This window comes from Scyliorhinus canicula, chromosome 3 (genome assembly GCF_902713615.1).
Source record: "Scyliorhinus canicula chromosome 3, sScyCan1.1, whole genome shotgun sequence".
NCBI classification, from domain to species: Eukaryota; Metazoa; Chordata; class Chondrichthyes; order Carcharhiniformes; family Scyliorhinidae; genus Scyliorhinus; species Scyliorhinus canicula.
In genome coordinates, this window is record NC_052148.1 from 270,686,579 (window position 1) to 270,700,521 (window position 13,943).

At 47.4% G+C, this 13,943-nt stretch overlaps 1 protein-coding gene across 1 annotated transcript in view; it reads left to right on the top strand.

Moving 5' to 3' along the window:
* Positions 1–553: 553 nt before the first annotated feature.
* The window catches only part of LOC119963775 (microsomal triglyceride transfer protein large subunit-like), a 73,292-nt gene continuing 59,902 nt past the window's right edge, over positions 554–13,943 (top strand). Inside the window, 2 exon segments of the mRNA XM_038793061.1 lie at positions 554–706; positions 12,437–12,618. Of these exon segments, the coding sequence (XP_038648989.1) occupies positions 634–706; positions 12,437–12,618 (255 nt within the window). The 5' untranslated portion in view covers positions 554–633.

A 13,943-nucleotide genomic window follows, 5' to 3' on the forward strand; every position in this document is an offset into this window, starting at 1 on the left:
ATCTATTACAACAATACAATGCTTCACAAGGACATAATTGGCTGTCCAGCAATTTGCAGTTTCCTCCAGTTACGAAATGTTCTACATAAATGCAAGTCTCTTCCTGCGTAACCAATGACCTGGATGACATCAGTGAACTTGGGATGAGAGTGGAATATAAGATTAAACTTGAGAGATTCGTCCGTACTTTGTGATTTCAACAAGAAGGACTTTCCTGGACCTTTTCAAAGAGGCCTTTAACATCTACCGCCTTAATTGTAAGGTCTGGGAAAATGGACAGAAAGTTACACTGGAGGGAGTAACAAAGCCTTTGCAATGCTGATTCATCACTTTGATCGAGTGTGAGGTGTCGTGTGTGCCTTTTCATTCCGATGAACTGAGGACCCGGAATGTTTTGGGCCAGTTGATTCCAGGATCCACGTCAAATTACAGCTGATTAATATTTAACCCAGGGGGCCTAGAACCACTGTTTGGAGTTTGGAATCTGACCTCTGGTCCATCTAGATAAAAGTTAAACCTTCTGCCCTAACTCTTTCTAGTCAGTTGATTTCATTTTCCTCATCTGCCTCTCTCTCTCCCCCTGTTCCTGTTTTCTTTGATGCTGCCCCTTTCTGAATTGCTCCTGCCAGGGTAATGCAGTGCCGAAAAATGTCAACACTCTGGGTGCTGTTGATCCTAATGGCCTCCTCTTCAACATCGGCAAAAAGTAAGTAACGTGTCGTGAGTTCTGCTTTCTTGTTGTCTTTCATCTTTTCTGTGTGTAGTCCGAGGATCTGATTAGTAGTTTTGCAGCATTTATTTCTATCGGCCGCTTATTATCTAGTTTTTATCCTTTGCCTGTCTTCAACAATTAATGAGACTAAAACAACATTCAGTTCATTTAGTGCCAGCAATTTGCCGATTGTGTCAAGCATTCCACTCTCTGCTGTTCCACTGGGCTTTGGGAGAATAGAGAGTCACTCATGGGGAGCTGAGGCTGGAGAAAATTGAAACCAACAAATCTAATCTGGAATTCAGGAGAAGCGTCTTTACTCGGAGACTGGTGGGAGCTCAGGCCCACCAGGGGTAGCTGAGGTGAATGGTATCGGTGGATTTCAGGAGAAGCTGCTGAATGCAGGAGGTTGAAAGGAATAAAAAGGTTGTGCTGATGGGACGTGTTGAAAGGAGCCAGGAGTAAGCTCACGTGGAACAGTTGGGGCCGCTGGACCTGTTTCTGCGCTGTGATGTAATATGGAATCTCTTTTATCCAGGAAGAATGCCCTTTATTTTGCTCTTTCCATCTTGATTTCTTTCTCTTCTGACTCGAAGCTACTTTGTTGATTAAGATGTAAGAGCCGATGGGAACGCAAAAAGTTGTTTTCATCTACACAAAGAATATTGATGTACCACAAGTTGCCCACAAGAAAAGGCCTCGATGGAACTACTGCTCCAATGGTCGAGATTTGTCAGGAATAAAATAAATTGAGCGACGCAAACAGTTTCAGTACTGCCCCAGTCTCTTGCAAATGGAACTTGGGCCAAGCTCAGTAAAATTGATTGGTTTCGATTAAATTACATTACACAGAAAATATGGGGTCAGGGCAGCCCATGGAGGAGATGGTGGGCTGGATTCCCCCCCCCCCCCCCACCACCACCACCGGACGCCTAAATCGCGTTTGACGACAGGGTGGAGAATCCGTTTTCACACAAAAAATCGGGACCGTTGCCGGTTTCGCAATTCTCCGCCCGCCCGAAAGTCGGCGTACTCACGGAGTACACCGCGCTGAGTATTCATGGCTGAGGGCCGTTGGCCGAGGGCCGCCCCGCGATACTCTGTCCCCGACCGCCCAAATTCCCGATGGAGTGGTTCTAACATGGTCCCACCATCCGTGATCCTCGCGAGGCCGCTGCTGACTCAGTTCAGGGACGTCACAGTCAGGGAGAGCCGATCGGAGGGCGGGGGGGGGGCTTCATTTGAGACTGAGGGCTGTGTGTGCGGGCGGTCCGGGTCGGGCGTGTGGCCGATGCGGGGCACTATTTCGGCTATCCAGGTCCACGGGCTGAGTCCGCCATGGAGCACGGCGTGGCTGCTGGAAGCCGCCACTGTGCGCATGCGGGGCCTCTGACCCGGAAGTGCGGGGGGGGGGGGGAGGTGGGGCGCATCGGCAGCTAGAACTGCAAGCTCAACAACGGCTCCCTGCTAGCCCCCAGCAAGACAGGGAATCTGTGGCCTTTTGACACCAGTTTTCCTGGCATAAAAGACCACGGTTTTCACAACGACGTGGGGATTTAGTCTCAAAAGTGGAGAATCCAGCCCAAGGTGGGAAGAACTCCACAGGAGAAAAGAACAGATATTTGAAGGAGTGGGTGATTGAGGGGTATTGAAGTTTGATAATGACCTTGAAGTGTAATCTTTCCTGGTCGTGTATTTCACCATTCCCAAAACCTTCCTAACTTTTTTTTATTAATTCAGACGATGTGGCAAAGTCAGCATTTATTGCCCACCCTAATTGCCCTTGAGAAGGTGGGAACACCCTTCTTGAACACAACTAAATAGCTTACTGGGCCATTGCAGAGGGTAATTCAGAGTCAAACACATCACTGTGGTCTGAACTCATATGTAGGCCAGACCGGGTAAAGACAGCAGATTTCCTTCCCTATAGGGCATTAATAAGCGGGACGGGTTTTTTACGACAATCTGTTAGTTTCAGGGTCACCATGCCTGAGACTAGCTTTTTATTCCAGATTTATTTAATTAATTGAATTTAAATTCCCCCATCATCTGTGGTGGGACTTGAACTCCTGTCTCCAGATCATTGGTCCAGTAAGAATGTGCTCCGTTTGCTAATACACCTGCTAATACACGTAGTGGTTTCCAAGTGTTGCAAATTGAACGTGAACGCAATTGCAACTGAAGCCCTGCCTGCTGTCAATGTGGATTCGTCCTTCCCCTGGAAATTAGACCGTAGAATCATAGAATCTTACAGCATAGAATGAGGCCATTTGGCCTATTGTGCCAGTGCAAGCTCTTTGAAAGTGCAATTCAGTTAATTCCGTCCCCCTTGCTCTTTACCCGTGTTCCTTTGAATTTTTCCTTGTCCAGGGTATATCATTTTGAAAGTTCTTATTGAACCTGCTTCTGATATCCTTTTTTTTTATAAATTTAGATTACCCAATTATTTTTTCTATTAAGGGGCAATTTAGCACGGCCAATCCACCTACTCTGCACATTTTTGGGTTGTGGGGGTGAAACCCACGCAAACACGGGGAGAATGTGCAAACTCCACACGGACAGTGATCCAGAGCCGGGATCGAACCTGGGACCTCAGCGTCGTGAGGCGGTTGTGCTAACCACTAGGCCACCGTGCTGCCCTAGCTTCTGATATCCTTTATATCCTTCCAGCTGTCACAACTTGCAGTGTTTTTTTTTTACAAACAATTTTATTGAGGTACTTTAGGCATATAGAAAAAATGACATTGTACAGTACAAACGAAAAAAGAAGTCAAGACACAAATTCCACATTAAACATAATGCAAACCACGGCTCTGTTCACGCACAGACCTGCCTCAATATCCCCCTACTCTACTCTACCCTAGCAGTTCAGCAACGCCAGCCCCCCTTCTCCTCTGTTCCTTTCAAGCATCACCCTCTTCACCCGTGGGCACTTCCCCGCCCATACAAATCCCAGAATAATTTTATTCAGCCTCTTAAAGAAGGACCGCAGGACAAAGATGGGGAGATACTGAAAAACAAAGAACCGCGGGAGAATCGTCATCTTAACAGTCTGCACCCTCCCCGCCAATGATAGTGGGAGCGCATCCCACCTCCGGACCTCCTCCTCACTCGTTCCACCAGTTGGGACAGGTTGAGCTTGTGCAACCTGCCCCAGTCCCGTGCCACCTGAATCCCCAAATATCGGAAACTCTCCCCCACCAGCCTGAACGGCAACCCCTTCAGCCAACTCTCCTGCCCCCTCGCCTGAATTACAAACAACTCGCTCTTAGCCATGTTCAGTTTGTATCCGGAGAACCGGCCAAATTCCCTCAGGGTTGCCATAATACCGTCCATCCCCACCATTGGGTTCGATACATATGACAGCAGATCATCCGCGTATAACGAGGCTCTATGTTCCACTCCCCCCCCCCGGACCAGCCCTCTCCAGCCCCTGGAAGCTCTCAGTGCAATTGCCAGCGACTCTATGGCCAGCGCAAACAGCAGTGGGGAGAGAGGGCAGCCCTGTCTTGTCCCACGGTGCAGTCACAACTTGCAGCGTTGAATAAAATCACACACCTGGTTCTTTTATTAAGCCTGTTTGAGAATTTTGGAAAGATTTGGAAGAGCGTAGCACTTTGCTGAGGTTACAGACTAGGCCGGAGAAGCAGGGTTCCTATTTCGCTACAGTCCCGAGGTGTGAATATATACAGGCGCGTACGTGGGTGTTTGAATCAATTGAAGACTGTTTTTTCCCGGTTTCGTCTTTGAAAGACTGTATTCTGTCTTTTAATAAATACTCTTCCTTTTTCATTTTCTTCACCCTCACCCCACGCATCTCTCAATCAGGCATCTGCCAATGTAAATGCAAAGGTATAAAAGCAAAATACTACGGAAGCTGGAGATGTGAAATAGAAACAGAAAATGCTGGAAACACTCAGGGGGTCAGGCAGCATCTATGGAGAGAGAAACAGAGTTAACCTTTCGAGTCCAATTTGAACCATCTTCAGAGCTTTGGTGTGAATATCGCCACTTTAAGGATATGACTTAGTGGTCACATGCATCATGGGCTTCCCTGATTATGGAAAATGTTCATTATTCAGTAAATACAGCCCTGTCTTTTTCCTGAGATGCTCAGCTCTGATTGCAAGCCCAATGTGCGTGTGGGTGAGGGTTGGGGGTCTGATTGGGGTCAATGGTGCGGTGGAATTGTGCAGGTGCAGACTCACATCCTCCCAATCTTTGCCATTCTTCCAAACTTCAGTCTTAATGAAGTCCAAAGATGTGCTTAGAACATAGAACATAGAATTTACAGTGCAGAAGGAGGCCATTCGGCCCATCGAGTCTGCACCGGCTCCTGGAAAGAGCACCCTACCCAAGGTTAACACCTCCACCCTATCCCCATAACCCAGTAACCCCACCCAACACTAAGGGCAAAGTTACTAAGTGCTGGTTAGGTCGATTGGCCAAATCTTTTTATTAAACAGTAAAAAATATACACAAGGCCAAACGGTGCACACATAATTTTGTATTGGAGAAACAGGGTGCCCTCCTCTCAGTATCAATGTACGGGGAGGGGGTGGGGGGGTGGATAATCTGATTATTAAAACAGTTCACAACACATATCTACAAAAAACAAATGGTACAAACACTAAACTTTGCGCTGGAGAGACCAGATACCCTCACCTCTGTACCAACAGAAGGGAAAGGAAGGGGGTTGGTGGGGAGAGAGGGGAAAGGAGGGTGGTGGGGAGGGAGGGAGTCAGCGTGTTGGTGAAAGGGGGGGGGGGGGGAGGCAAATAGGGCACTGCCTGAACTGGCTATACTAAATTGCCCCTTAGTGTTCAAAGATGTGCAGATTAGGTGGGGTCATAGGGTCATAGGGTTACGGGGATAGGACGGGGCAGTGGCCCGAGGTACGGGTCTCTTTCAGAGGGTGGATGCAGACTTGAAGGGCTGGAAAGCCCCCTTCTGCACCGTAGGGATTCTCTGGGTTCTGTGGTTAGTGTACTACAGGTCTGTCTTTAATAATGGACCAGAAAGACTCAGCACATAATTCAAAGTAATTAACAGCACGGAAACAGCCTATTTGAATGAAATTAAAATCGCTTATTGTCACAAGTAGGCTTCAAATGAAGTTACAGTGAAAAGCCCCTAGTCGCCACATTCCGGCGCCTGTTTGGGGAGGCTGGTACGGGACTGATTAACCCACGTCAACATTTATGTTCCACACGAGCCTCCGCCCAGCCCACAAATTTCTGATTGACAAGGGAGTCAAGGGTAATAGGGACAGGCAGGAAAGTGGGATTAACGCCAGTCAGATCATCCATGATCTTATTGACTAGCGGAGCAGGCTCGAAGGCCTGCTCCAGATCCTTTGTCTTATGGTCCAACTCTGACAACATATCGTTCTATTCCTCGCTGCCTCGCTCTCTCTCTCACTGACGTCTTCAGTTGACTTTCCTTTAAATGAAACTCTGCTGGGTTTAATCACTCCCTGTGGGTGTGAGTTCCACAATCTCGCCACTCTCTGAGTAAAGAACCTTCTCCTGAATTCCCCATTGGGTTTATTCACGTCTATCGAGTTTCAGTCCCTCCCAGTGGGGAAGTGGGAACACCGGCTGAAATTTTCCAGCAGGTCTCGCTGGCGAGATCTTCCGGACCCGTGGACAGTGAATCCCCTGCCTCGGGTTTTCTGGGAGCAAAGGAGGAGGGAGGGGATGGGTGCACAGAACAGGAAACCCCATTGACAGCGCCGGGATCGTCCAATGGGGTGGGGAGGGGGGGTACGCAAAATCCTGCCCAGCCAAAATTTTAAACAACCTTATTAAAACTCAGCTCTCAACCTTCTGTTTTCTTTATGAGAAATGAAACTCACCTCTTCATCCTTTCCCAAGGGTTAGAACCTCTCAGTTCTGGAGAGTGAGAGGCAGAGAAATTTGCAGCTGATTGATTTTATTTGGGATTTGATATTTTTAAATTCAGACATATTTTTGAACCATTGCATGTTGCATAATGGAGAAAGCTGTGTCGGTCTATAAAACCCAGCCATTACAGTCAGATGTGAACGCTGTACTTTGCCATGGCCAGGAAGCTCGTGGCTTGCTAGGGATGGGTCTGAGGCTCAGGCGTAAAGCTTCACCCCCAGATTTCCAACTCAAAAGCCTGCACCAAGTTTGACCCTTGCCCCAAGTTTTAGAGATTGTGACAGCATCACATTATGATAAGCTGATTGTGCCGTTGAGTTTGTGAAGACTTTAACTTATCAGGCACTTTAATACAATAATTACTGTTAAAATATGTGTGCACTTCACATTGTCCCACATATTGTATTCTATAAGACGCCCCAGCACCGGTCTGTTATTAGTGGATAGCAGTGATACAGAGCTTGTCGACGGAGTGCTTAAATAGGGAGAGATATAGAGTTTGAGCAAACATCATGCATATAATCAAAGAGATCAGTGTCTCAATATGCTGAATAATAAAACTTAAGGCGCGGATTAGTAAATGGAATCAGAGCGGGAGCTGTGTTAGGTGGGGAGAAGCAGGTTGCAAATACAACAAAAAGTTACATTTATCTAACATCTCCGATGCATGTTTCATGTGTGAGGACAGCGGTATTTCTTCTGTTTCTCAGTGAACTTAAAACTGCGCCTCAGCAATTTTTTGTCTAGTTTTGTTAACTTAATCCTTTGTCAACTGAGTCGCTTGGTAATTCAGAAATTAAATGTCGCTGAAAAGAGACACGTTGCTGAAGGGCAACACGGTAGCATAGTGGTTAGCTCAATTGCTTCACAGCTCCAGGGTCCCAGGTTCAATTACCCGGCTTGGGTCACTGTCTGTGTGGAGTCTGCACATTCTCCCCGTGTGTGCATGGGTTTCCTCCGGGTGCTTTGGTTTCCTCCCACAGTCCAAAGATGTGCAGGTTAGGTGGGTTGGCCATGATAAATTGCCCTTAGTGTCCGAAATTGCCCTTAGTGTTGGGTGGGGTTACTGGGTTATGGGGATAGGGTGGGGGTATGGGCTTGGGTAGGGTGCTCTTTCCAAGAGCCGATGCAGACTCGATGGGCCGAATGGCCTCCTTCTGGACTGTAAATTCTGATTCTTTTCCATCTTGCCCTTATCAGGACAAAATGCAAGAATACCAAATTTCAAGTGATGACAACAATTTGTACTACATGGGGGAAAAAGGGCTGCTGATTGGTTGGCCAGTCGACAATGATTGGTTGAGGTGTTGCCATGGAGAAAGCAACAGAAACCAGCTTGCCAAGCTCCGGAGTAATTCAAAATAATGTCAGGCGGTAAGAGTGTCAGAGATTCCTGGTTTGCCATGTGATGGAAAGAAATTGGAGCCTTGACCATCACTCTCCATAGCTCCAGACTGCAACATGTATGTTGCCATAGCAACTCAGACTCCCCAAGCGAACTGTAAAACACACATACACCTACCTCCTGTATGAGGTGATCTCTGCCTCAGAATAAACAACACATGGATCAGGAGTGAGAACAGTTTAACAAGTTATATCAGGACTCCCCTGGCATTGCTCCCCAATAAATAGTGACAGGAGAGTATTGCAATGCATCCTTCCATAGTCATAGTCCATCTGGATGTATCTGATCTGTATCTTTAATGTCATGAGGTTTAGATCCTGGAAAATAGGCAAATCTTCAACAGTTAGAAGCTGATTCGCCTTGGACACATCCTCAGGTCATTTAGAGATTAATTGTTTCTTGCTGTAGTTTGGCAGCATCGGAAAAAAGCAAATTACTGCGGATGCTGGAATCTGAAACGAAAGGGAAAATGCTGGAAAATCTCAGCAGGTCTGGCAGCATCTGTAGGGAGAGAAAAGAGCGAACGTTTCGAGTCCGATGACTCTTTGAGTCATCGGACTCGAAACGTTAGCTCTTTTCTCTCCCTACAGATGCTGCCAGACTTGCTGAGATTTTCCAGCAGTTTCCCTTTCGTTGGCAGCATCAGAAAATGGCCCTGTTCCTTCTTTTCATGATTGGCTTTTATTTGTAGTAATGGACAGTTTGGTGATGTGTGGTGAACTGATGTAAGATGCCACTTTTCATAATCCACTGGTAAATCTCCCGTCTATTGTTCAAAATGAGTCTGAAGATGTGGGAACACACCAGACTCTTAGGCCATAAAACATAGGAGCAGAATTAAGCCATTCGCCCCATTGAGTCTGCTCCACCAGTCAATCATAGAACAAAGAACAAAAAAGCAATACCGCACAGGTACAGGCCCTTTGGCCCTCCAGGTCTGTACCAGTCATGATACCAACCTTGGCCAAAACCCTCAGCACTTCCTTGTGCCGTATCCCTCTATACCCGTCCTATCCATGTATTTGTCAAGATGCCTTTTGAACGCCGTTAATGTAGCTGCTTCCTCAACCTCCCCTGGCAACGCGTCCCAGGCACTCACCACCCTCTGTGTAAATAACCTGCCTCGCATATCTCCTCTAAACTTTGCCCCACGGACCTTAAACCTATGCCCCCTGGTGACTGACCCCTCCACCCTGGGAAAGAGTGCCTGCCCATTCACCCTATCCATGCCCCTCATAATCTAGTAGACCTCTATCAGGTCACCCCTCAACCTCCTTCTTTCTAATGAAAACAGTCTCAGTCTATTCAGCCTCTCCCCATAGCTAACACGCTCCAGACCGGGCAACATCCTGGTAAACCTCCTCTCCATTCTCTCCAAAGCCTCCACATCCTTCTGGTAGTGTGGCAGCCAGAATTGTGCGCAATATTCCAAGTGCAGTGTTACCAAGGTTCTATACAACTGTAGCATGACTTGCCAGTTTTTATACTCGATGCCCCGTCCAATGAAGGCAAGCATTCCGTTTGCTTTCTTGACTACCTTGTCCACTTGTGTTGCCACCTTCAAAGCTCTGTGGACCTGCATGCCCAGATTTCTCTGACTTCATGGTATATTTCCCCTCTATGTTAGACCTACCAAAATGTATAACTTCACATTTCATAGATCATAGAATCATAGAACAGTACAGCACAGAACAGGCCCTTCGGCCCTCAATGTTGTGCCGAGCAATGATCACCCTACTCAAACCCACGTATCCACCCTATACCCGTAACCCAAACAACCCCCCCCTTAACCTTACTTTTTAGGACACTACGGGCAATTTAGCATGGCTAATCCACCTAACCCGCACATCTTTGGATTGTGGGAGGAAACCGGAACACCCGGAGGAAACCCACGCACACACGGGGAGGACGTGCAGACTCCGCACAGATAGTGACCCAGCCGGGAACTGAACCTTGGACCCTGGAGCTGTGAAGCATTTACGCTAACCACCATGCTACCGTGCTGCCCAATTTGTCCGGATTAAACACCATTTTCCATTTCTCTGCCCAAATCTCCAACCTATCTATGTCATGCTGTATGTTCTGACAATCCTCAACACTATCTGCCACTCCACCAACCTTGGTGTCATCTGCGAACTTACTAATCAGACCGGCTACATTTTCCTCCAAATCGTTTATGGCTCATCCCCATAACCCCATATCCCCTTATTAATCAGGAACCTATCTATCTCTGTCTTAAAGACACTCAGTGATTTGGCCTCCACAGCCTTCTGTGGAAAAGCGTTCCACAGATTCACCACCCTCTGGCTGAAGAAATTCCTTGTCATCTCTGTTTTAAAGGATCGTCCCTTCAGTCTGAGGCTGTGCCCTCGGATTATGGTTTTTCCTACAAATGGAAACATCCTCTCCACATCCACTCTATCCAGGCCTCGCAGAACCTTGTAAGTTTCAATAAGAATCCCCCCTCATCCTTCTAAACTCCAACGAGTGCAGACCCAGAGTCCTCAACTGCTCCTCATACGACAAGCTCTTCATTCCAGGGATCGTTCTTGTGAACCTCCTCTGGACCCTTTCCAAGGCCCCAGCACGTCCTTCCTTAGATACGGGGCCCAGAACTGCTCACAATACTCCAAAGGGGGTCTGACCAGAGCCCTATATAGCCTCAGACGTCCATCCCTGCTTTTGTATTCTAGCCCTCTCGACATGAATGCTAACAATGTATTTGCCTTCCTAGGGCAGCACGGTGGCCTAGTGGTTAGCACAACCGCCTCACGGAGCTGAGGTCCCAGGTTCGATCCCGGCCCTGGGTCACTGTCCGTGTGGAGTTTGCACATTCTCCCCGTGTCTGCGTGGGTTTCGCCCCCACAACCCAAAAATGTGCAGAGTAGGTGGATTGGCCACGCTAAATTGCCCCTTAATAGAAAAAATAATTGGGTAATCTAAATTTTAAAAAAAGTATTTGCCTTCCTGACTGCAGACTGAACCTGCACGTAAACCTTAATAGAATCTTCAACGAGGACTCCTAACACGATAACAGGATGAAAACATCCAGCCCCTGGAACCTGTTCTATGATTCAGATCATGGCTGGATTTAACACCATCTACCCATCTTGATTCCGTAACATTTAAAATCTCACCTCACAAATCTCACAGAAATCTACCAAACCCAGTCTTGTATTTTTCTTTGACCCCCCCAGCTCAAAATGCCAGAAGATCTGGAATTTTGGGGCTGGGGGAGATTGCAGAGTTAGGGAGCAGTGAGGCCTTGCAGGGAACTGAATATCAGGATGATCTTTTAAAAACGGATGTGTTGCCAGACTGTGAGCCCTGATAGACCCACAAATACAGACAGTGATGGCTGAATGAGACCTGGTCAGGATATGGGCAGCAGAACTCTAGATCAGCTCAGGTCTGTGAAGGATGGAAGGTGGGAAGCTGGAGGTTGTCAAATCAGGAGGTCAACGACAGTATGGGAGAGAGTTTCAGCATCAGGTCGGCTGAGGCAGGGACAGAGAAAGGATGTCACAGAGGCGGCAGGAGGCGGTTTTAGCACAGCTACGGATCTGTGGTCGGGAGCACCGCTCGGAATCGCGCGGAAGGTTAAAGTTTTAATAATAATCTTTATTGTTGTCACAAGTTGGCTTACAGTCTGATTCAGCCTCAGGAAAGCATCAGGGAAAAGGTTGGAATCGATGGTTAGGGATCAAAGAGACCGACCAATAACTTGATTCTTCCCAATATTTAGTTGGAGGAGGTTTCTGCTCTCCCAGGACTGGATGTCAGATGAGCCATTTGACAGATCAAAGGGCAATAATAACGATATTTATTATTGTCACAAGTAGGCTGACATTAACGCTGCAATCATGTTACTGTGAAAATCCCCTAGTCGCCACATTCCGGCGCCTGTTCGGGTACACAGAGGGAGAATTCAGAATGTCCAATTCACCTAACAGCACGTCTTTCGGGACTTTTGTGGGAGGAAACCGGAGCACCCGGAGGAAACCCACGCAGACTCGGGGAGAATGTGCAGACTCTGCACAGACAGTGACCCGAGCCAGGAATCGAATCCGGGTCCCTGGCGCTGCGAAACAACAGTGCTAACCACTGTGCTACCGTGTCGCCATAAGTGAAGGGGCTCGAGAAAGAAGTGAGGTAGGGCTGGGTGTCATGAGTGTACATGCAGAACCTGGTTCCCTTCACTTAGATCTCTTCCACTGTCTCCCGTCACTGTTGCCGAGCTGGTTTCCTGAAGCCAGCTGTACTGCACTTCCTGAAGATGTGAAGCAATCCGTGAAGAACTGTCACAGACCTGAAACAAAGTAATGCTACCTGAGATATTCCTGTCAAGAACACGTCATGTGCAATGCCGCTGGGAATCCTCTTTACTTTCATTTTTATTTCTTTTTAAACCAGCAGCACGCGGTGGACCAAGGTTTAATGCGGAGAAGATCTACAAATACAGTTATACAGCGGAGGTACGGTTAGACACGGGCGAAGGAACAGAGTGTGCTGGATTTAAAATTGTGTCCAACATCAACGTTGACTTGTTATGGAGAAATTCGACCAATGAAGAGGACCAACTTATTCGAATTGTGGTAGGTTCTGTTTAATGGTGACCATTTTAACCATCGAGCAATGAGATACTGAAGGAGGCCATTTGGCTGTGCTGGAGCCAAAGATGGGTGGGGGAGCAACAGAAGAATGTTTTCCATTGTCTTTTCCTCAACTTTATCTTCTCTTCTCTCCCTCTGTGACCACTTCCTGCAAGTGTTTACCTCCATTCGTGAGGAACAGGAAGATCCCAGTAACAGACATATCCTGAATTATGCACCTGGCCAGGTGTTTTCTTACTTTTGTTTTTTTTATAATCTTCATTGTCACAAGCAGGCTTACATTAACACTGCAATGAAGTTACTGGGAAAAGCCCCTAGTCGCCACACTCCGGCGCCTGTTCGGGTACACGGAGGTAGAATTCAGAATTTCCAATTCACCTAACAAGCACGTCTTTCGGGACTTGTGGGAGGAAACCGGAGCACCCGGAGGAAACCCACGCAGACACGGGGAGAACATGCAGACTACGCACAGACAGTGACCCAAGCCGGAAATCGAACCTGGGACCCTGGAGCTGTGAAGCAGCAGTGCTACCCACTGCGCTAAGGGCTGCCCACCGCACTTGTCCTTACTGACGGTAGAGTGGGGGATGGGGGGTGGTTCAGCGGTAGTTGCTTTTATTTATTTATTTGCACTCTTGTAAACACTATTCCGAGTCTGCAGTGTTCTGCAAATGTTACATTTTCTCTGCGACCCCCTTTGCTCCGTAATCCCAAAAGTGAGCAAAGAGATACTTCAAAAGAAGTTGTTTGACTGGGCAGGGCTATTGGAGATGCGAGGTCCAGCCTGAGTTGGCAGCCTTTTACCTGCGGTGATCAGGCAAACGTTGCCAGATCTAATGAGTATTTCCTGAGTTTGATGGTTTTAATTTTAGGATCGATCCACGCCGTTTTCATCCCAATTATTTGACTGGAGTATTTGTTTTTACAAATTCGTAAAATGCCATCCATTTGTGGTTCCCTGACGTTCTGGACCTGCGAGGGGTGTGTGCAGCTGCACCTCCCCGAGAGAAATTGGTTCTGATCCTGTCTTCTGCCAGACACACTTCCCAGCTCCTGCAGAAAACTTTTCAATATCCCCATTGTCATTAGTGTAGATAATAATAATCTTTATTATTGTCACAAGTAGGCTTACATTAACACCGCAATGAAGTTACTGTGAAAAGCCCCCAGTCGCCACATTCCGGCGCCTGTTCGGGTACGCAGAGGGAGAATTCAGAATGTCCAATTCACCTAACAGCAACAAAAGGGAAAATGCTGGAAAATCTCAGCAAGTCTGGCAGCATCTGTAGGGAGAGAAAAGAGCTCAC